General features: G+C 38.1%; 1 protein-coding gene across 1 annotated transcript; it reads right to left on the reverse strand.

The window, feature by feature from the left end:
• Positions 1-1,308: 1,308 nt before the first annotated feature.
• On the reverse strand, positions 1,309-23,017 carry ankrd28b (ankyrin repeat domain 28b). Its single transcript, XM_079626655.1, has 28 exons — positions 22,767-23,017; positions 18,016-18,099; positions 17,820-17,898; positions 17,584-17,654; positions 15,101-15,301; positions 14,819-14,906; positions 14,568-14,710; positions 12,581-12,793; positions 12,377-12,455; positions 12,185-12,299; positions 11,893-11,975; positions 11,731-11,794; positions 10,207-10,275; positions 9,980-10,120; positions 9,783-9,894; positions 9,678-9,704; positions 9,517-9,591; positions 9,208-9,409; positions 7,911-7,998; positions 7,686-7,803; positions 7,361-7,580; positions 5,881-5,968; positions 5,721-5,804; positions 5,266-5,411; positions 5,094-5,176; positions 4,859-4,941; positions 3,665-3,756; positions 1,309-2,864 (listed from the first exon to the last, which is right to left on the reverse strand). The coding sequence occupies exons 1-28, from the start codon at positions 22,791-22,793 to the stop codon at positions 2,581-2,583; spliced, it is 3,159 nt and encodes a 1,052-aa protein (XP_079482781.1). The 5' UTR covers positions 22,794-23,017; the 3' UTR covers positions 1,309-2,580.
• Between the last annotated feature and the right edge of the window lie 899 nt (positions 23,018-23,916).

The following is a 23,916-nucleotide window of genomic DNA, read 5'->3' on the forward strand; positions in this document are numbered from 1 at the left end:
GGCTTCCTCCCTGTTTTGGGGAACCTGCAGGCACAAGTGCTCCCTGTGCACACCTTTTGGGATCCTTGAGGGCATATCTGCTCCCTTCGGTGACCAAGCGGTAGAGACCTGGCAGACACTGCTGCTCCCTGTGGGGTCCTGGCATGCACAGGCGCTCCCCCACTGGGGTCCTGTCAGGTAAAGGTGTATCCTGTGGTGACTTGGCAGGCATGGGTGCTCCCTGTACGGAAGAGGCTTGGGGCTTCTCCTTCCTCAGCAGCTCAGGGATCTTCAGATTTCTGTTCTCTGGGATCTTGTCAGGGACAGGCACTCCCTGTGCACAACAGGCACTGCTTTGTGGTCTTCAGTGTTGCATCAGAGTGCAGGGACTGAGCCTTCTCAGATGCATCACTGAAGGATGTCGGGCATGAAGTTCCTCTGCCTCCACTGTTTCCCACCACAGCCCTAAGGTGAGGTCACCATACTCGGGCTCCTCAGAGATGGGCCGTGGAACCTCCATTATTGCCCACCACCGCCTTGCAGCGAGGGCCATGGTGAGCTCATCTGAGAGTTCAGGAGATAAGGACTGTCCTCCATTCTCAGGTAAACCAGTGGGCATGGTTAACATACTCATATTGATTTTGGAATTGATGGTGAAAGATGATCTAAAGAATACCGACAGAATGCAAATGTCTCTGACTCGGCGCGATCAGTCATTTCAAACGTTTCAAATGATATTAATAATCGGCCTTACAGTCGTTAAGTTTGTTCCCGGCTTAAGAGGCAGAAGCTAAAAAAGCCTTAGCCTCTGAGACGGGCCCTTTAACAGTTTTGTTTTTGGGGTCTACTAGAATAGGTTTTCATGCATGAATGTTCAGAAAATACATAATTGTTCATTGCTGCAGCACATCTTCTACCAGTCTGTAATCATTTTTCAATCCTGTTCCTATGAAGCCCCTAATGAAAAGCACAATGTGCTCCGATTGGTCGGATGGGCCAGTGTTCTGACTGGTCAACCTCTTTGAGCGTGTTTCGGAAACGTCACATCCTTACCATAACCGTGAGCTTAACATGCTAAACACACTATTAATGCAAGTTTTAAGCAGGCCTCCACCCCTTTTTTGCTTAAACAAGAAATATTGTGATGCGTACATTCCCAGAAGGAAACTCAAATTGAGGCGTTCCAGGGAGATAAGAAACAGTGCTGAGCCGAACTGATATAGAGAATAACACTTTGGAGTGGACATTTAACTTTGCAGGCATTTTTCATGCTCAAACAGCAACATTACACAATAGTTGAAAATGTAAAAAAAAACAATAGGTCCTCTTTAAATGTTTGACAAAAAAAAAAAAAAAATCAAATTACTGAACTCATTTATTTATTTAAACAACCATAAAATATACAGGAATCTCTTGTTCTGAGTAGAGGGACAGCAGTGGCCATCGACTGCACCAATCACTCTCCTTTTTCCACAAAAAAAAGGACAGGAAAGCTAACAGAAACCTGCTGACCCCCTCTCAGCCGTGAAGCTGTTTTAAACAGATTTCCAGTTTCAATCATTCCAAAATCAAAGCTTGTAAAGAGACAAACACAGGTTTTCTGACAGGCCATCAAAGAAGGATCGAGTGGTTTCATTTGCTAAATCAAAGCGAGCATACATGCCCAAAACATCATGTTAATAAGAGCCAGAAAAAATATAATATATATTTATATTCATATATCAACATACAAAGAGATCAAATGCTGTTCTACCATTGGTTTACACAGTGTTCCTCATCCTGGAGCAAAGCATGCTGGGAGCTGTTTGCCCGTTCATTTTCAGTGCTTTTCACAGACGTAGTGTTGAACTTCTTGTGCATCGTAGATTTGTTCTCACAAGCTGCCCCTTCCCTCCATACAGTAATTTATGAAGGCACAAAATGATGATGAAATATGGAAAGTAAAAATAAATACCATAGATAAAAAGAATAATTTATCCTAAAACTGAAGATGGAGACAGTTAGCTTTTAAACATCACTCATGCTTGTGGCCAGAAGCACGACAACGCTGATGTTCATGTCCTCGATTTTGCCCTTGCGGTTTTGAAACTATTGAAACGCTGTGATTATTATTTTTTTTTCCCCCTCAGAGGGACAGAGAAATTGACACGTATTAAAATCGGATTTTAAAAAATAAATCATTTCTTTACCCAAGTTGTAAATGATCGATTCAGAAGTGCACACTGACTTGAAACTGTTGAAAGCATCACAAATATTCCAGTCTTTTGTGAGGGACTGATTCAAATCTTCTCTCACGATCTGAATCTCAGATGCACTGTGACAGTGTCAAACTGCCCGTGCAAATGTTGGTCCCAGGCTGCTGATTCTTGTCTCGTTATTGCCATGTCGGGAGGTCCGCCCATTTATCCATTACTTTTGTGTAGGGCAAGATGTGCTGGCAGAGGTTGAGCTGATGGATAAAGGGGCTGGGAGCGCCAGCCTGCTGCGCCTCATATACACGTGTATTTGTGTGTGTGCGTGTGTGTAGAGAGTTAAGGCTCTGCGGAGTGGCCGGCCGCTGGGTAAATTAAGACAAGATGTGAGCCTCTCCTTTCCTCCACCTCAGTAAGTCTCTGAGTCAGAGTCGTTTAGCTCGTCGTCCTTGTAGAAGCCGTCGTGGCGGCCGATGCTGTTGAAACTGCAATAGGAGCTGTGTTCGGAGCGGAGCATGGGCAGACTGTCGAACGTGACGCTTTTAGTGGGGCTGGTGTAGTGATTGATGGCACTGAACGTGAGACTGGGCACCGCACCTCCGCCGGGAGACACTGGCATCATGGTGGCCAGGATTAGCGCCAGGCAATCTGCCACGTCTTTGTTAGGAGCACAAGCCAGGGCTGGAGTGTAGCCTTTCAGAGAAATGAGAGAAGAGTCTTCAGAATGGTTTTATGCTATTATGGTAAACAAAACTGCCATGTGAGAATTAGGGATGCGACAATGCTGAAATTTGGGCTCATACTAATGATTAAAAAAATATTTTCCAATATAACGTACGGATAAATTAAATTATACAAATATTATTATATAAAAGTTTTGTTTTATGTATCTGTAAACCCTGCAACCAAAATACCATAATTTCTTGATTTTTAAATTTCCATGATTTACAAAATTCTATTGGTTACTAACAAAAAGAGGGGAAAAAGGTTATAAAATTTACATATACAAAGAAATATCTAAAAACATATACACACAGCACCACTCAAACGTTTAGGGTCAGTAAGATTTTATGTTTCTGAAAGTAGTTTATGATCAACAAGGCTGCTTTTACAAAAAATGCAGTAAAAACAGCAATACTGCCAAATATTACAATTTACAATAAATGTTTTAAAATATAATTTATTCATGTGATGGCAAAGCACATGAATTTTCAGCAATATTACTTTTGTTACAGTGTCACATGATATTTCAGAAATCTTTCTAATATGCTGATCTGGTGCAAAATATTTCTGTTACTTCTGATCTATTTAATAGATACCCTTGATGAATAAAAGTATTATAATGAATAAAATCTTACTGATTCCAACATTTTTCAATGGTAATATGTGTATGTACGTAAAAGGATCACCAACTTTTTGCACATTTCTAAGCATAATATTTATTAACAACTCTAGTCATGATTATGATAAGGTTATAAATCATCAGCATTTACCATTTTCATCCACGGCTAGCACACTAGCACCCTTAGCTAGTAGTTCTTGGACAACCACAGTCAAGCCATTCCTGGCAGCAACATGCAGGGGCCTGGAAAATGAGAACTTAATATTAGGCTTAATCTTTAATCAGGCATGTGATCAGCTAAAGGCAATTATTATTCTTAATTTTTTTTAATTAATAAAGAATTATCTTAGTATCGCAATAATACATACGATTTGAACAAATACAACGCATATACATACTGAATAAAACAAATTGAGTATTTATGATAATCATAATAATACATTACATTATAATACAATTTACAATGCCCAACTAAAAAATAAATGAATAATAATTATTATTAATAATAATAATAATAATAATTTGCTGTTTGGATTTAAATAGGCAAATACTTAACAAACATTATTGATTATCATGTTTCTAGCATGTTATATGTTTGGCATATGATTCTTCTATGATCATTCCTAATTGATAAGAGTGTGTAGCTTTTCATTTCTTAAACAACCATGTAGGAAGACACATCATGGCCATATTCCAGGATGACAATGTCAAGATTCATCAGGCTCAAATTGTGAAAGAATGATTGGGAGGGAGCATGAAGAATCATTTTCACACATGAATTGGCAGTCCAGACCTTTAATTCATTGAGAGTCTTTGGAATGTGCTGAAGGAGACTTTACAGAGTGCTGGACTCTTGCATTGTCATTTCAAGATCTTCAACCAAAAATGTATGCACTTCTTGATGGAAATAACATCACAAAAAAATGTTTTCATCAAGAGATGCATATATTTGTCAGCTTTTATTTTGGCGGAATATTGTCAAAATTCATTAAGAAGTTACCGGGCAACTGGTGAGTAACGCGTTTGGCGCTTTGAAACCCTGGCTTAAAATGTTAATAGTGTCCCACAGATGGCGCCACAAGCTCGTGCACCGCCGTGAGAAGCAATCCATGCATAAAATAAAAGTATTAGAAAAAGTAACATTTAGCAGTTTTAGTAATCGTTTAAGGCCATTTCGTGATTTCAATCATCATACAGTAACCAGCCACCACCCCAACAACTTTTTTCTTGGATTTAATCAATTCACGTGGGTCATACTTTTAAGGTCAGAAAATACGGGGGGAAAAACCCATCCCGTTAATATATTTTGGTACATTGGTGCATCATTTCTACGTGTTGACCGTACGTTTGTAAAGCTGCGTTGGTGGAGTTGATGAGGTTTCTGTCAGTGATCTTCTCCAAGATCAACAAGGCACTGGTTTCATGACCCTATAGAGAGCAAATGAAAATCAATAGTGTGAGTAACAGATAGGAGAGAATCACCAAATCTATACTAGATGCAATGTCCCATTGCTTGAGCTCAATGCAGAACGCAAAAACAACTTCTACAGAAATAAAGACATAACAGAACAGTTTCTTACCTTACTGCAGGCCAGATGGAGAGCAGTGTTTTTGTTGGCATCCTGTAGCGTGAGATCTGCTTTTGCACTGCTCACTAACACCTCTGCCAAACACAGACAGACATCAAAACCAAACACAAACTCAGTTAACTGTAAACGAAAAAAACATGAGATTTGAGTGTCAAACTCCTACCGACGGCATTGGTCTGGCCGTTCTCTGCAGCCATCATGAGTGGGGTTTTGCCTCCAGCATCCACACAGTTCACCTGTGCGTTATGACCCAGCAGGAGCTGCAGACACTCCACGTGATCTGTGAATGCTGCAGCGTGAAGAGGGGTCCTGTTGCAGAGAGAACAACAATTACAGCCTGGACCTCAACCACAACAAAAGATGGTAAATAATAACAATTTAACATGATTATTTATCATCATAAAACATTAAAAAAAATTGCAATCTAATATTTCCATTTTATTTCAGCTTTATTCCAATTGACAAAAACTATTTTTATAAGCATTTAGTTTTTGTTAATAATACTTGTTTGCACACCCTTGATTTTCATTAAAGAAACGAAAGAAAGAAATGAAAGTAGCATAGGCCATATTAATCTTACCTGATTTAAGAATGAATACAGAGAAGTATGAGTGGTACCTGTTTTTGGAATCAGTTGAATTGACGATGGCAGGACTAAGTGTTTCTATCAACATCTCAGCTGCTCCTTCATTGTCATTTATACTGAAGGTCATAAAAAAAACAGAGCTTCAATACTTGCCCTTCTAACACACACACACACCAAACCAAATCCACTTACACAGCGCAGTGAAGGGGGCTAAACGTGTTCCCCTCAGTCTTATGAAATAACTCCTGCTCCAGCAACACTTCAACACAAGTGTCATGACCTGCAGAGAGAGAATATGATGTAACAACGGTTTATCTGACTCCTGATAAAAAAAATAATCCCTCAATAGCCCTATTCGGACGGGACTAGTTTTCCAGGAGGACGTTAGAAAAATTCACGTTTCACAGACGTACTTTGTGATTTTAATCCTGACCCAATCTGCCAAGTCATTGTTTTTCCTCACACCTCTGTAAAAATTCAAAATTTCAAGAATTCCAAGAAATCTAATCCTGTCAGAATGTGAATGACTGTGATTGCGGAGCTACCATTTCTGCAACAATCTTTGGCATGCTTTTATTTCAATATGGATGGTCTCCGAAGGAAAAAATAACATATACAATCAATAAATAGAGCCAAATCGTGGAAACTGTGAAGACTGCCCATTTTAATATCAATGTCAGGTAAGAGTAAGATACTCACTTATGCAAGTTTACTATAAGCAGCCGCTGCAAAAAAACTTGTGAAGTTGACTTAAATAGGGTTTTTATAATAAATTTAAATTATATTAACAAATAATAAATTAAAAGACATATGTTATACGTGATGCACGCACGCCCATCACCCACGTCTAGAAAACACGCACTCCCATCTCTGTAATAAACATGGAGATGTCAGTCCCGTCCGAATCGGTAAAAGAAATCACAGGCGTCGAGTGATAAGAATTGCAACTCAAACTAGTCCCGTTCAAATAGGAATAATGACAGACTCTGTCTAGTGAACATGTGACAGCGATAATATTTTGTGATTATAGTGGTTTGACCTTTTTTAGGGTCTAGTCACAACAAATCAGACCATTGATATTGGTCTTCACTGCCAACTATATATACACATGTATAAAATATGGGCTGTTTCAGATTAATGCAAGTGAAATCTCAGACCATTTCATGCTTTCATTCTGATTTAAACATTTTGCAGAAAACGAAACTGTCATTTACAGGGTTCCCACACATTTTGACCAATGACTTTCCATGCCCTGTCCTATAAGATTATGATTACTACATAATATTTTATAATTTATTATTATTATACAGATTATATATAATATATATGATTATATTTATTTATTATTATTATTATATGCCTTGCTAAAGAGGCATCCTTTGAATGCGAGGTTGTTTTTCTTAAAATGAGATTTCAATAATTATGCTTATCTATTAGTCTCTAAAAATGGCTAACAACCTGAAGTCTGAATGTAGTTCAAAAAGAGGATTCAGCTTCCTGAGCCTCTAAACAGATGATGGAAATCCAAACAGATGGAAATTCCCATTCTTAAATTCCCTGATATTTCCTTGACTTGTGGGAACCCTGCATTAAGTTTCATCAGACTTGGTGTGAGCAGGCCTTTAGACAGGTATGGTGTATCCATCTGTGACTGGCAAGTGTGTTTATTCACCGTTGTAACAGGCCCAGTGAAGGGGCGTGTAGCCCTGGTGGTCAGTGATGACAGGAATGGTCTCTACTGACTGGGCAGCATGCAGAAGGCCCCCCAGAACCCCAACATGGCCACAGGCGGCCGCAAGGTGCACTGGAGAGCGCCCCCTACAGTCCCGTACCATGAAACTGGCACTGTGCTGCAGCAGAGCCTCTACACACTCCTCATGGCCCGTCACCGCCTGGTTGGAACAACACACACATCCATGAGCCACGACAGGAAGCACTAGCAGAGGTGAGAGCCAGTGCCTGTAGAAATACTTCTAGTGCAATGAGTTGCGATTTACCCCTCTGTGCAGAGCAGTGCGGCCCCACTTGTCTTTGGCATCAACATTGGCTCCTTTATTAATAAGGGAGTAAACACAGTCTGTGTGTCCGCCCAGGACTGACAGCATCAGAGGAGTCCTGAGAATCACGTATATGAATATATCTGTAATTTCCATTGACTTCTACAAGAAGAACATGAAAATTAATGTTTCTTGTGTACTTTTTGTAATGTTTAATGTACTTACTGGCCAATCCCATCCTGGATGTCCACTGCACTCTGCAGGTCAGCATTTCCGATGAGCAAACGGAGACATTCAGAGTGACCATTTGTGGCTGCAAGGCAAGAGAATAGGCACAAATACACGTGTCATGAGTATTTATGTCCATACATATACAGTAACAGGTTAAATCCCTCTGAGGTTAGCGATAGATCGATGTATATTGGCCAGGATGATAAATCTGCCAACAACATCGACCTTGTGTATGCCTTGTGTCAAGAATCTATAAACAGCTTTGTCAATGGATCTGAACATTTTCTGTTTCCAAATATTTTTAGCGATTGGAGTAAAATGTAATTTTAGAGTTGAAAAAAAAAGTTCAAAATTATTTCAGCATATATGCAATCATTCATTTCTATCATTAAATGCCTTAAAGAGATAGTTTACCCAAAAATGAAAATTAGCCCATTATTTACTCACCCTGAAGCCATCCTAGGTGTATATGACATTCTTCTTTCAGACGAACACAATCGGATTTATATTAAAAAAATGTCCTGGCTCTTTCAAAGCCTTATAATGTCAATGGGTATATTTTTTTGCAAGTCCATCAAAGTCTATCTATCCATGCTCGAAACGGCTACGGCGGGTTAATAAAGGCCTTCTGAAGTGAAGCGATGCGTTCGTGTAGGAAAAATATCCAACTTTAAAACTTTATCGACTAAAATAACCAGCTTCCAGCAGACGGCCTACGCAAGTCGACTTACGCCAAAAGAGTAACACTTGACCTTGACGCACAACGTAATGACGAAAGTGGTTGCCCAATCCTGTTTGTTTGTACCGTGAGAAGCGTCAAAGCCTCTGCTACTCCCACATCATTCCTCATGAAGTGTTACTCTTTTGGCATAAGTCGCATTGAGTAGGCCGTCTGCCGTAAGCTAGTTATTTTAGTCGATAAAGTTTTAAATATGGACATTTTTCTTTGTTCAAAAGGTTTTTTGTAAAATTTATATTTAAAAACATTAAAAAGATAACAAGTATTTAATTTTTTTGCATATTAAATGCTAAATAAATAAATATTAATTCATATTAATTGCTATCCTCTTAATCCTTAGAGTAATGATACAAATATATAAAACAGATCAAATCATAAAAAAAGTTTAATTTCAGCATATATGCATTCATGTTTGGAGACAAAATTAGATTACGATTTTTCTCAAAATATGGTTAACCGTTAAGATACACAATTGATTGTCTTTGGTAAACCGTCACAAATTATGGGGATAACTGAACTTCATGCTATCTAATTACTCTTTGTATAACATACCAGCGGCGTGGATGGGGGTGCGTTTGAGCGTGTAGTCTTTCACCAGGATGGAAGCCCCCTGGTTGATGAGCACATCCACACATTCAACATGGCCTTTGAAGGCAGCCAGGTCCAGCGGCGTGTGCCCTTGTGCTGTTCTCACATCCAGGTCCAGCAGAGACTGAACCAATACCTCAAGAGCCTGGTGATGTCCATGATATGCCTGAGGACAACCATTACATATAATCTGAGATGAACCCCAGCAAGAAGGCAAGAAAATGTAAATGTTTCCCAACATTTGTTGAACAAACAGATGGAGATTGTACTCACAGCCAGGTGGAGTGGGCTCACAGGAGCACGTACATCAGAGTCATTTAGGATGTCTGTCCCTGAGGTTTCCATTAACTTCAAGACAAGACACATCAGATTTAATTAGGTCTGATCACTTAAGGGCAGTGATGATCTTTAATGTTGAGTGTCATAGTACTTACCACATCTAAAGGAGTTTCACTAGCAATCTAATAAAGAGGACAGAAATACAGTAAGTTGAAAATATTAAAAGCATAGACCTATCACGTGATTTTAAGTCGTCTCACCAGCTCCAGACACAGGCGGTGTCCATAAGCAGAGGCGTAATGCACTGCATTGTAGCCCTGATTGTCTCGGATCCCTGGGTTAGCATCATTCCTCAGCAAATATTCCAGGCACCTAGGGAGGGAATGAGAGAGACTGGTAAATTCATTTGCTTTGAAATCACCCATCCAACTCAACCATAGTGCATATGGTAACTCACTTTCCATCTGCGTCAGAAGCAGCGGCGTAGTGGAGGGGGGTGCAGCCCCTCTTGTCCAGCTCATTGACATTGGCTCCTGAACCCACCAAAGCAAACAGGCACTGGTAGTTGCAGTTTGCAGCTGCATAGTGCAAAGGTGTCCTAAAGAAGAGAATAATTTCTCAAGCCCCAGAATCAAAAACTCATTAGCATAATGGATGACACTGGTAGTGTACAAGTAAACACACCTTCCAAAACTGTCCTTCCTATTGAAATCTGCCCCCGTGTTGAGGAGAAGATTCAGACACTCAAGGTTCCTGCAGCGGAAAACATGTTTCATTAAATCCTGTAATACATGCTCAAACTGCGTGAATAAACATTAAATGGGTTACACTAGGTTGGTTAATCACAACCACAACAAAAAGTATTCACAATAAGAAATATTTAGTCTAGTTGAAAATGTCAAGAAAGTTTCAATTTAATGACTTTAAAGTGAACTATGTGTGGTGTAGCCATCATTAATTTATTTTATTTATATTTTTAAAACATGTTCCTTGCACCCTGTGTGTTTCCTTACATCAGTGTACAAATTTGAAACTTGACAAAAATGTTTTATTTATTAATATACTTTATAAATACCATTAGTTTTTGGGGGGAGTTACACCACATGGCATTTTACAACCTGAACTAACCTTGCCTTACCATAAAAAGGTCAAATTATCTGGTATTTTAGGAAACTTATTGACCTTGGCACACAGTCATGAGGGTCTTTATGATATAATTTTATGATTTACGTTTTTCTCCATGTTGGTCGCACCACAAGACAAAGTTTTTAAAATATTAATACGAAGCAATTTTGTTAAACTATTACTTTGTATTATAAATATTATTTGTCCAAATATTTTTTCTAAGTAACAATAATAATAAAAAAGATGCAAAACTAAGTTTTTTCAAATTTTTTATTCTTTTAAAGTGTTTTTTTTATTGATATCAGGAGATTTGTCTACCCCAGACATTTATGCCTTAAAAAAAATAAGGGTGCTTGGGTTGATCGGGCACCAATCGTTATCAGCCGATAATAGCTTTATATAGTTTGATCGGTGGGTAAGGGTTCAATTAAAGGTGCATTAAGCAACTTTTCATGTAAAAAAATACCCGTTTTCTAACCCATACATGCTTAAACAATTGCCTGATGGGCTGAATGAGCCCTTCTCTGATCACTGAGATTGTCTCTATAATCCTGTAAAGTAAAATTAATAAGAGGGATTCGGGCCGGAATTTTAGACTGGGCGTGACGTCATGCGTCACAGCACGCTCACATAGCTATGTCTGGCAGGTTTGTGTATTCGCCGGCATTCTCCGTAGAAGATGGATTGTAAGAGACCTGCTTATAGTTAATTTCAAACACCAACGCAAACTCCACGTAAGATGAAAAAAAAGAAAACTTTTGTCTAGTGCGTGCACATCTCTGGCTGCAGTTTCGCTTGCCACCAGAGGTGGCATAGTTCTGCAAAAACTCACAATCTTGCGCTATGCACCTTTAATGATACTTTCTCATCTCATCATTTTTTATACTTAAATATATTCTTGAAATACATTCTTGTTAACAATAGCTAAATACACCAGTGGGTATATTTGAAGTATTCTATTTATCATGTAGTATTATAAAAAAAAAAAAAAAAAAAATTATGAATAAATTCTAAATACAAAGATTTGGACCAATGAAAAACATTGCATCATGTCATTGACCATAAAATCTAAAAGAAACTCACCCGCCAGCAGCAGCAGCATGTAAACAGGTCCTTCCAAAGTCATCAGGGGTGTCTATATCAAAGCCTAGAAAACAGAGACCCATTCAGTTCATCTTTATATTGAAAAGAGCAGACTATTATAAAAGAACAAATATTGTAATCCATGCACAGAAAGTGTCTTACCAGATGACAGCAGCTTCCGGCAGCAGTCAGAGAAGCCGCTGAGAGCAGCCAAATGCAGTGGAAACATGCCATGAACTCCCCTCCTAAATGAAAAAGAGCAAATGTTACAATCAGAAAGCCAGGAGCATCTCACTGTGTGTATGCATGTGGGATCAATTACATCATTCTTGGGATTTCCAAAGACGACATATAATTAATTCCTGCCTACATCTATGTCAACAGTTAGTGCACAAATGTAACAAAGCTGTTAAGTTCAGTAATTAACAAGCGCATGGGGAATGTGAATTCATACTTGGCTGTATCAGCTCCATTAGTGATCAGTGTGTTGATGAGAAGCTCGTGTCCGTATCGAGCTGCGATGTGCAGAGGAGTGTTCCCGTTCTTATCTTCACAGTCTATCTCAGCACCTACACGAAACAGACAAATTTGACGCAGTCAGATACTGCAGGTTTTAATAATGGAACACAGAAAAATGAAGACTCACCATTCTGAATAATCGCCTGAGATCTTGAGAACCTCCCGTGGATTGCGGTCATATGTAGAGGGGTCTTACCGTCCTTACTCTGTACAAGGAGAAAACAATGATAAATAATCAGTCATACCTGTTTTTTCTTCAGCTAATATATTAATCTAAACAAATCCAGTGGTGATTTTTGTCATACGTGTGAAGCCCTAATAGAGGCTCTACCTTGATATTGACATCAGCTCCATTGCCCACAAGCAGCTCAAGGCAGAGCGCTCCGTGCCGTGAGGCTGCGGTGAAGTGCAGGGGTGCGAAACCCTTCTCATTAACCTGGTTCACATTCGCGCCACACTCGATCAGCTCGTTCACCACCACATCCTGACCGTTGTAGCATGCCACATGCAGAGGAGTGTTCCCATATGCGTTTGGCTCATTCATCTGCAAGCAAGTTTAAATGATCAGGTACACAACATTCACACTGCAATCTATCGATTTATTTTACTGTTAATAAATGTATAAATAATTTTCTGATTAATTGATTAAAATAATAACCGTAACTTGTAAACTGGCATTCAATTTTCAATGTTTTATCCAAAAAATTCTAATAACTGCCAAGAATGAAAAGACATCTATCAGTAATACAAATGATGATGGCTGCATTCAGTCACTGTTCGGGATTGCCAGCAGTATTTGCTTACAGGTGTGAGTCTTGAAATATTTTGTTCATTCAGCAGATTAAAGTAGCTTCTTGAATACATATCTGTATGAACGAACAGTTGAAGTCAAAACCGCATTCTAACTACGACAACCATAGCAACAATACCAAAGATGACACCAATCAAGGGGTGAGTTCATCTATCAGCCATTTTGAAACTACTAGATAATCTAAATGTTTTGTAAGCAAGTGTAGAGTACGCTTGAGCTGCATCTGAAGATCCACTGAAGCTGCTGTGGGTGCAAATCATTTCTCTGTCTCCGTGAGTTAAGGAGTCTTCTTTTGTGTGAACATGCAGTGAGACGCATTGTCGCAAATCAACGTCATCGATTACGCAGATGCCTCATAACAGCCCTACTTTAAACTGCGCAGGCTTTCAGAAGAGTTTAATTACAAACGTGTCTAATAGAATGTGCTACTGAATGAAACTAAACACAGGTGTGCAACCAATTTAAGCATTGCGGTGTGTAACCCAATTAGCTATATATGCTTCTTTTTTTTTCAAATGCACAGCAGGCTACTTTCTTAGTGCCTTTAAAGTGGGTCTCTGCATGAAAAAGTGAGCATAATGCCCTCTGAAACATACTTGGACCAAATCACCCAGTGCCGAGACCACAAATGCCAGTGTGAAAGCAAATCCCATTTGTGCATTTTATTATGTTCTTGTCAATCAAACTAACTGCCACTTTTGACTGGACCAATGAAAATCAAAAATAAAATTGTGCACTGCCAAAATAAAATAAAAAATAAAAACTGAAAAAGAAATGATTTGCAGAAATTAATTTAAGTCACTGACTGAATGGCATTAGTGATGTATAAATATTCTTTGATATCTTGCTTTGGAGGCAGGCATATGCACATTTATTTTACATACGGAAATGTATTTTACATATGCAATTTGTTTATTTGTTCTTATTGTTTTTGTTTTTTTTACTTGTGTTTTTTTAACAATAAATTACATTTTGCATTGAAGAAAAGTAGATTTTTGTTTGCATATACTGTCAATAATAGGTCTTAGAAAGAAAATCGCAATCGGCAAAAGAAAAATTTAAGAAAATTGCAATTGGTACATCTCTAGTATTTAATTCCTTCCCTAGTATTTACTTTTTTTTCTACAATTTCTTTATGTGTGAAAAATACTAGGATCACAGAATCAAAGAGCTGCTATCTAAAGTATAAATACTTGAATCTGACAGGTTTATTCTTTATAGTTTCAAGTTAAAAAAATGTTTTATTATATTAAATTATTTTTTTTAAATTATTTTTAATTTATACTTATTTTAATTTTAAGTGAATATGTAAAATTATAAATTTTAAAACATTACATTTAATTGCAGCATGTTTAATTTTTCTTCAATTAAACTAAATCGTTTTATAAATACCGCCATCGACCACTAATGTGTTTTCAATATCGGCAGCAAAATCTATATATTATCAATATTATCCATAGTAAACATTTATTTTAAGACAATGATTTTGTGAAAGGTTAACACTCACATCCACTCCCAAATCCAGCAGATATTTCACTACACTGATCATCCCGCTGGACGCCGCAGCGTGGAGGGGTGTGTAAGCTTTTTTATCCTTACACGTCACCTCAGCGCCGTGCGACACCAGCAGTTTCACGACCTCCATGTGACCTGAGATACAGGAAATATTATGAGTTGAGGATTTCAATGGGTTTTCAATTTATAGATCCCACATATGGTTTTGAAAAGGACTGGAAAACAAACATTGCTCTGTCTCACCCATGTATGCCGCCCAGTGGATCGCCCTTCTGTCCTTCTTATCAAACGCATTTATATTAGCTCCCCTGGATAGCAGTAACCGCACCATCTGAAAAAAAAGAAGAAAAACATGCATACTTTACACAGGGAGGACATTAATTAAACAATACATCTGCAGTGTAAAAAAACCCTCAATTTATATAATGTTAAAATATTCATCTCTCAATTTTACCTCAAGCTCTTAATGAATTCTGAACCATAATTTCAACAAACCCACACATATGCAAATGCTTCTTCACTGACCTCCAGGTGGCCACTGAAGGCAGCGTGGTGCAGGGCGGTTCGTCCAGCCCGATCGGATACATTAACGTTGCTAAGCAGCGGCACCAACGCCTCAGCGCAGCGAACCGCTTTGTTAGCAGCGGCCACATGTAGAGGGGTCTGCCAGTTCTTATCTCGAGCGTTTACATCAGCAGAGTGCTTCAACAAAACCTGCACTGCCTCCTGCAACACACAAGGTTACACGAAGAGGCAGATCAATAATCTGAAACATTACTTTTCTTTGCCTTATTTTGTCAAGTAACAATTAGCCAATTTACTGGCATGAGCTCAAGTCAAAAATACTGGTATTTTTGCACTGCTAAATGTCGAGAGCAAAAATAAAAACAAGAACAGTGGCAAAAAACGAAGACTGGACGCGTGTCAAAATAAATCGTTTTGTATGCTTGAAGTTTCAGATTTCTTACAGCAGTGTTTAGCTCACTTATATCTTTGTTCTACTGTTTTTATTAGGGGCCATGCCCGTAGGGCAAGGCACCTATTGTATCCGTTAGTTTTCTTATTCTTTATGATTGTAATCGTAAATGTTACCGTTTACTTTGATAATTACTAGATTCAATTATTTAATTAATCATGTAGGCTATATTTTATTGTTTTTATTTGTAAAATGTTAATTAATTTAACTTTTTAAATATAATATTTTGTTAGTTTCAAAATAGTTTAGAATAGTTTCAACTGCGATGCCAAAATTTATATCAGAATTGTCAGAATATCAGAATGATATTTGATAGTTTTTATATTTATTTTTGCATTTTAATTTTAACATTTTAGTCATTTTGTTGCGTGTTTTTTACTTTTTTTAAACTTCACCTATAGTTATTTCAGTACATTAAGTTAAACTAACTTAAAAAAGGCTGAAATAAAATACGTTTTGTAATATTTTATTTCACTTATTTCAATATTTTATTAAACTAGTGTTTATTTTAAGGCTTCACCGATTGGGCCCGATACTGAGCTCATGTACTCGTAAAAATGCTCCGATACAAACAACCGATACCAGGCAGCGTTTGTACACTTGTGTCCAGACAACGAAACACCACGGACAACAGAGTATAATGGAGATAAAAAAAGGCGGCTGTCTATGAAGTAAATGTATCTTATTAGTGGAATATTAAACGAAATATAGTAACACATAGCTGTGGTGCGTGAGCTGATAAGAGAAAAACGCTCAGTGGATTGAGCGCGTAGCGGCACAGACACGCAAGCTTCTCGAGTGCATCCCTTTAAACAGACGTCAGTGGAAAGTTTGTACAGTAGTTCAGTCGGATGTCAATGGCAAAGAAAGTGAAACGAGGCATGTAGCTTATTAACGTTAACTGACGAGAGTGAAAGAGAGAGAGAGCACTTCTGTTGAATGCTTTCGATTGCTGATCGTTCACTCAGCACGTGTTATTTGGATTAAAACTAAATTGTGTATCCAAGTAAAACATGAACTGTTACCTGATTTATGTATAACGAGTGATTTCCTACATTACAGGACGTGTGCAAGTCAAAAAGTTCGCAAGAACGCAAACATCCAAAGCGTATCCACCCCGAAAACCGGCGTCTCAGCGCACGAATACTGAATTGAATTGTCTTTCACATCTCTTGCTTGTACTGACGAATTCAAATGAACATAGACAGTATATTTAAAAGGAGTCTGTGCGTTCGGTCTTAAAGGGGCAGCAGTCTAATAAACCTGCTGCTGTGTTTTAATGTTAATCAAACAAAGGACAAATAAATTACTCGCTGCTCTTGACTAAATGGGCTACCCTTTTTAACTTTACAAAAATATCCATCTATATTTCATTTATTCAGTAATGAATATGCAGTGTTTTTTCACATTTGATTGATTACTGTAGTTTTTGTTGTAGTATCAAAATTGGAATAAAGAATTGATATTTCACTGGTGTCTAAACATTTGAACCACTGACCCAATCCTCAGCACTGAGCCCTGCTGGAGCAGCTCTAAATATATGCTGTACTATTAAATAAAAGATAAAATATGATAGAGCAATAGAATGAAGACTGAAAGTAACAAAAGCTCATACAACGCATTTTAGCAGGCTTAATTAAGCATGAAAATAACTGAAGGAAAGCCAACTAATATGATTTATATTATTTTGGTGTCTCTACCATTATACATTTAAAAATTAAAAATGCCGTGAATATACAGGTATCGCTCATAAGGTATCGGCGAGTACCAAAAATTAAAGTATCGGTATCGGACTCGTTCTTGAAAAAGTGGTATCGGTGCATCCGTAGTTTATTTTATTTTAAACAACAACAAAACATTTTAAATACACTTTTAGTTTCAGTTAACTATAACAACCCTGTTATGCACTACTGATATTTTGGTATTGTGACAATCCTACTCTTCAGGAAGTAGTTTTTGCAAATTCTAAAGGATCCAAACGCGAGATTGTTTTACACGTATAGATTGTCGAACGGCTCTGTGTTTGTAGTACCTCACTGCAGGATGCCACTGCGCGGTGAAGAGGAGTCAGCCATTTGTTGTCTTTGGCATTCACCCTCGCCCCTACACCACAAAAAAAAACATTGAAACAACAAGAGATTAATGAATAACAGTATAACAATACATCAAAGCCACATCTGATCTGAAGACACCTGGAATCAAAGGGAGAAGATACTAGAAGCTTCAGGAAATGCATTTCATCGTGATGAATATTTCAGGTGCATTTACCTGATAAAATTAAGAGCTCTATAATTTCAGCATCTCCTAGGTAAGCAGCTGCGTGCAGTGGTGTCCTTTTCTCATTGTCCTGAAAGAAATAAAGAGAGTTCTTAAATCTCAATTGAGTCAGTTAAAAAAACGTGGAGGTTCAATTAAGCAATCTGGTCATGATTATTTTATTTTTTTTTACAGGTTAAAATCTTACTTGTACATTCACATCCTCTTTTTTGAAAATGAGAGAGCGTACTTCATCCGGATCAACATTGAAAATAGCTTTTAGCAGGGCAGGCTGAAAGACAGACAGAGAAACATCAAGTTACACAACTGACAGTGAGAAACATGGCCTAGTCTGAATCGTGACATTTTGCTTGTGTCCTGAGGGGTGAACTTAAATGCAGAGTGAGTCTGAGATTGTATTTGCAACAACTGAATAAACATGGTTGCATCTCCCCCCCCAAAGACTTCCGACAGCAAACCGAAGCAACAACACCTTGAGGTAGTGTTGTCATGAGACTGCATGTGTATTGCTTATGTAAGTGCATCCTCAAGGGCCAGAATGATTCTAAATAAAACCAGCCTCGCCTCGTCTTTTTGAGCTGCAGTGCAAATTGGCACTAATGGGTGATTCTTCAATCAGTCCATTTTCTTTCCCTTACAATGATTTTAAAGAAAACATGCTTTCTTTCTAGTTGACAAACATTCAAGCTTTAAAGGATAGATTATAATAGCGTTAAAGGTTGTCTCTAAATAATATTTCCTCATAGAATTTCACAATTTGGAACTTGTCCCCATGCAGACTTAACTCTGCCACTAAAATATATATTTTTAAATTGTATACTATTTGATTAAGTATGATTTTTAAGTTGTTTGGAAAGAAGAATTCCCCCTATTTGTAGATACTTTGCAATTTCATTTTAACAAAGAATTGCTCCCCAACAATGTTTTCATTACCTCTGCATTTCTCCTCTTCTCTAGCTTGCCTCAAAGCCTCCTAATCTCGTTGCCTAATAAACCTGCCATTGTATATTACGATTAGTGTTGGTTAGCTATTTTATGAGTCCCTTTTGTTTTTGTAATGAGGATCTCAAAATTATATAAAAATTTGTCTCTCTAATAAATGTAAATTTGATTGACAAAAATCAACGACACATCTCTGCCAGAACCACATATCGACACATTGAAAACCAGAAATGTAATTAATTGTACTTTTAAATCATGACTTGAGAGTAGCTTTGCTCTATTAGGTGTCAATAACAGTCATCTAAAAATGATAATTATATTAATAACTTCAAAAACTGGGATCAAAAACTGCCACCACACACACAATATTTCAAATCCACACCTCCACAAACTAAACCAAAATCAACTTTGATTAATCAAAGGTTAATCAAAACCACGAGCAGATCCTTATTCCAAGAAATTGTACATTTAACATGGATGAAACCGTTTGAAGAATCTTAATTTTTCAAGATTAAGCAGTCAAATATCCACTTAATGGGGGGGGGGGGGGGGGGGGGGGAGACACACACCCTAATATTAGTTAAATGGGATTAAACACCAGCAGTGAATCCTAACCAGCGAGAAACCTCAAAATGATAAATTCAAAAATGTTCTTCATTAATTGAAAGATGGATGCAAAATATGATGGTCTCCACTAGTGTGGAGAGAGCAGATGGTGCAGACAAGGCAAATCTGCTCCAAATCGGCATGACTGTTCAAGCTGGACACCACTGTTCCTCCCAGCAGCGAAGCTTGTGCAACTGGTCATTTTGTGTTCATCAATAAATATTTAGCCAGCTTTAACAAACAAACAAATCCAAAAAAATGTCAGTGATAGGAGGAGCCAAATACAAAGAGAAAAAGATGACACCAGTTCTCCTCTGCAGACTCCTTTCCATCTCCATCTCCAGCTTTACCATATAGTACACACTGTAAAGTTTCGGGGCCATTAACTGCGGGAGTGAGACCCCTAAATTATCGTTCTGTGTGTATGGAAAGCGACTCGCTCACGAAACTGCGATGATTGACACCATATATAGCGTCTCGCCTGTTCAGTATCTGCTATCATGACCAAAGTAATATACAGTGATAAAAAAACGTGTGTTTAACAATTTTAACTAAAGCACACTAGCACAGTCGACAGAGGCGTAGTGTTTTGCTTATGCTTGTAAAGGCTGCTTCACAGAGCACGCTCTCGCAGGGTTGACTTGGCCATGTCCACTTATCAGGCTATACGCATTTTTGGGCTTATTGTTTAAGCTTGGCTCATAGAGCGATTACATTTATGGAGTTATTAAAGTGAGCAGGTGTGGGTCGAGATATTTTTGTATTATTTTCAGCATAAAACATTTTTTTATTTCGTTGTTTTATGGGCTTCTTGTTCTCTGTTTTTTCATAGCAAGATCTGACACCATGAATGAGAACCACTTTCACTGCACATTAAGAGAGAAACATCTCTGATGCATATTAGGCTTCCTGCGATACTCAGTGTTACCGGTGTTAAGCCGCAAACTGATTACATCACTTGCCAACCGCGGCACTGAATTTAGCTGCAGTGTGTACGTGGCCATAAGTATTCCATACTTTATCTCTATCATCACTTTCAGAAAGAAAAAAGGTGGGTTTAGAACAATTCACGTGTCTTCCGCATCTCCTGCAGAGCATGCAGTGTGACTCATGGGAAGTATGTGCACTATGCCCGAGTTACAGGAAGTGTTCAGTCACACATTCTTGAGAGTTGTGAAATGAGACGCAGAAAATTCTGATAAGAGCCAATTGTTCATTTGCCTCAGGTTTCACACCATGCACTACTTTTGAGAATAACAACATCAGCACGGCATTTAAAATGAACATTAACATGTTCTTTTTATGAGCAATATACAGGTGGTTGAGAAGTTTCGTAAATCTGAGGTCATATTAGATAATATAATGGATATGTATAAAAAAGCACAACAAAAAAACGCTGTTGATTGACACATTTACGTCTCTATCAACACAATATGTAGCACACAAATCAACAATATGTAGAGTTCATCTACCCAGATCTTCACTTGCTCATCTAAATCCAGTTAGTCTCAGTTCAGGTTGTCAGTGGAAGGACAGGCTCACACTGAGCGTCGTGAGAACATAACAAGAAAGCACTTGTGCTTGAAGAAAGCTTCGTTTGAAAAGCCTCCTTTAGTGGCTCTAAGCTGAGACAAGGCTCTATTTGTCACATGTGGCCTGTGCTCAACTGGATGCATACAGGGTTTTAAACTTCTATTCAAGCACTGCGATCGTGTTCTGTCTCCTTTAACAAGCTCCTCTAGTTAATGCCATCGCCATGGAGATGAGCTCTTCGCTATCTCCACATCCTCTAACCAGAGAAACACATGTGCACAACACATGTACAAACACTAACAACCCAATGCTGAAATCTCCTGTTCCTGGAGGTCGACAGGGAGAACATGGAACTAGTAATGCCAAGGTCATTGGTTCGACTCCCAGAGAACACCTGGAATACACTGTAAGCGCAGAAGCAGGGCTCAACAATAAGAAATGTTTGACGGGCAGCTGAGGGAATTGTCCCGGAAGTTTATTATATGCATGTGCTTTTTGGTCTCGCCAATTTCAACGTCCAATCGATTTCAATTCATTCAGGTGCTAAAGAGAACTCAATTTGGTACACAAAATGGGTTCTCTTTTGTGTCTTATCACACTTGAACAGACAAATACACATAAAATATTCCAAATGCAAGTCTTGCCGAGTATATTTGTAAACAGTTGGCTATGTTATAAGTGAACATAAACAGTGGAGAAAGAAATCGAATCTGCTGTATCTAATGTTTGAACTTTATAAAATTACGTAAGGTTTTTGCTGTTGTATCGAAATTGTGAATTGAATTGAATTGAGAATTGTGAAATTTCCCTGGTATCAAAATGCTGGTGTTGTAACATCCTTTTAAGACAGGACAAGTGAAAACCGAAACCATTGGGCCGGAAGCAAAAATCCTTAATGTTGAGCACTGCTAAGCATCCATCGAGTACATAATGGCTGCGTTATTCCAAAGAAAACCAGGAATTACATTAATGTAAAATCACTAATACAAGAACAGTAATGTAATAATGTAAAAATAGATAGATATCCTGCAGGACAAAGTAGTGTGACAGGTGAAATCTATGACGTCAGTAATTAAATAAAGCCTCTTTGGCAGTCTCATCACTAGAAAGGTCAAAATGTCCAAAATATTCAACATCTTGAATGTGCTTATACTAGTCACCACTCATTCAAAAGCCAATAAAGTTTACGTAACATAAGTGTAAAACATCAACTGCAAAACCCAAATCACCACATTTTAATTATTTTTTTAACTGCTGTGCATGACTGGATTTGTACATCATTGATAGGCAACCATACACCTGTCGTGCACCCTGCAAAGTTGTAAGCCAACGCAGAATGACGTTAAAGTGATCAATCTTTAAAAGACCTTCAACTTATTATCAACCCTATTAATAAAGCTACATAATCAAGCCACTATAATCTCTGATAGCTGTGCATTTTCATAGCCAGGAGTAGTACAACGAGATGTCAACCCTCTGCCCTCATGAGACCAACTGTTGACTGAGCCTTAAGATAACTATTAAACCGAAGAGCGATTTATGAATTACATTTAGTAGATTATTGAAGACATAAAGTGTACACTTCATCAGTCATGATCCGTAATACTAATATCGAGGCTCGCGGACATTTAGCTTAGCAACTATTAGCCACATTCCTACTGTACGGGATGACAAATACCTAAATACTACGTTTCGTGCTTATTCACTTGTAGCACTGAGTATCACTTCTTCAATCCCATTCTCGGTTTTAGTTAAATGACTTTGTACAGTCTAATCGTCTGTAAGGTTTCTGGGTAGTTCACTAGCGTGTTAGCACTTGTTAGCCTAACTCGGCTAGCTGTTTCACACATCACTCACCTGGTCTCTAATTTTGAGAACCACCATGTTTCGATGCTCTCTTTGGCTCTCATGCAGGACTAAACGGATATTATTTACCACCACCACTTGAATGCTGATGTTTTATTGTCGGTAAATCTAGCGCTTCCAGTAGGCCTGGGGTTTCCTATGTGCCACTGGTGATGAGCAGGGGAGAAAACTCCATAACATTACCGCCACTGCTGCCTCACAAAGAACGAAGACGATGATTGGCTAGACAGTGGTTTGAGCGAGAGTAAGAAGAACGATGATTGGTTAAAAGCAATATGGGGAGCTGCTTGTGTGTGTGTGTGTGTGTGTGTGTGTGTGTGTGTGTGTGTGTGTGTGTGTGTGTGTGTGTGTGTGTGTGTGTGTGTGTGTGTGTGTGTGTGTGTGTGTGTGTGTGTGTGTGTGTGTGTGTGTGTGTGTGTGTGTGTGTGTGTGTGTGTGTGTGTGTGTGTGCGTGTGCTACAGCTAATTTCAGAGAAGTGAAGGAGAAGTGCGTGTTTCTCTATCGCAAAGTGACTTCCACTTCACGTTTGAACAAAAATGAATACACAAAATAAAGTGGATTAGGACTTTATTAGGTGGATAAGGCTAGTACACATATAGCCTACATTTATAAAGGTTTATTTTATATATAGCCTAAGTAATTTAAGAAAATAGTTACCAAATGACCATGAACATTATGGAAAATTGTTATAATATGCCAATATCAATAAGGATAGGTCTACCATTATTATTCACCCCAATGATCAACTAAATGTCACTGTTTAGGTATAGAGACGGACCTGTTGTTAAGTTTAAAAGTGGTCCATTTCAATATAAAACTGTCAAATTGTAGCTATACTCAAGTGTGTGTGTGTGTGTGTGTGGGGGGGGGGGGGGTATTATATGTAACGAAATGCAATATGTATCAATGATAAAATTACAGCAAACTTGGAAAATCCTATTTTACCCTTTACTGGGTCTTGCCTTTGTGTTAGAGGAAATACATGTTTTCATGGGTCAGAAAACAATGAAACCGGTTCCTTGTATTGTTCCTTAAAGGAACAGCTCATCAGACGATAGTTGCTACAAGTTGTGTTAGATAACAAATATAAAGACAGATTTAATGAAAAACATAAAATCAGTTTATCTCAATAAAAAAGGC

Source organism: Phoxinus phoxinus, assembly GCF_949152265.1.
Source record: "Phoxinus phoxinus genome assembly, chromosome: 10".
Lineage (NCBI taxonomy): Eukaryota > Metazoa > Chordata > Actinopteri > Cypriniformes > Leuciscidae > Phoxinus > Phoxinus phoxinus.

What these genes read in the sequence shown, in the direction of transcription:
- ankrd28b (XM_079626655.1), bottom strand. Translation starts at nt 22,793, where the DNA reads ATGGTGGTTCTCAAAATTAGAGACCAG. An exon ending in GCACTGCTCTGCACAGAGGG is followed by an intron (nt 7,581 to 7,685) that starts GTAAATCGCAAC and finishes TGTTCCAACCAG; the next exon opens with GCGGTGACGGGCCATGAGGA. An exon ending in TCCATCTGGCCTGCAGTAAG is followed by an intron (nt 4,942 to 5,093) that starts GTAAGAAACTGT and finishes TGCTCTCTATAG; the next exon opens with GGTCATGAAACCAGTGCCTT.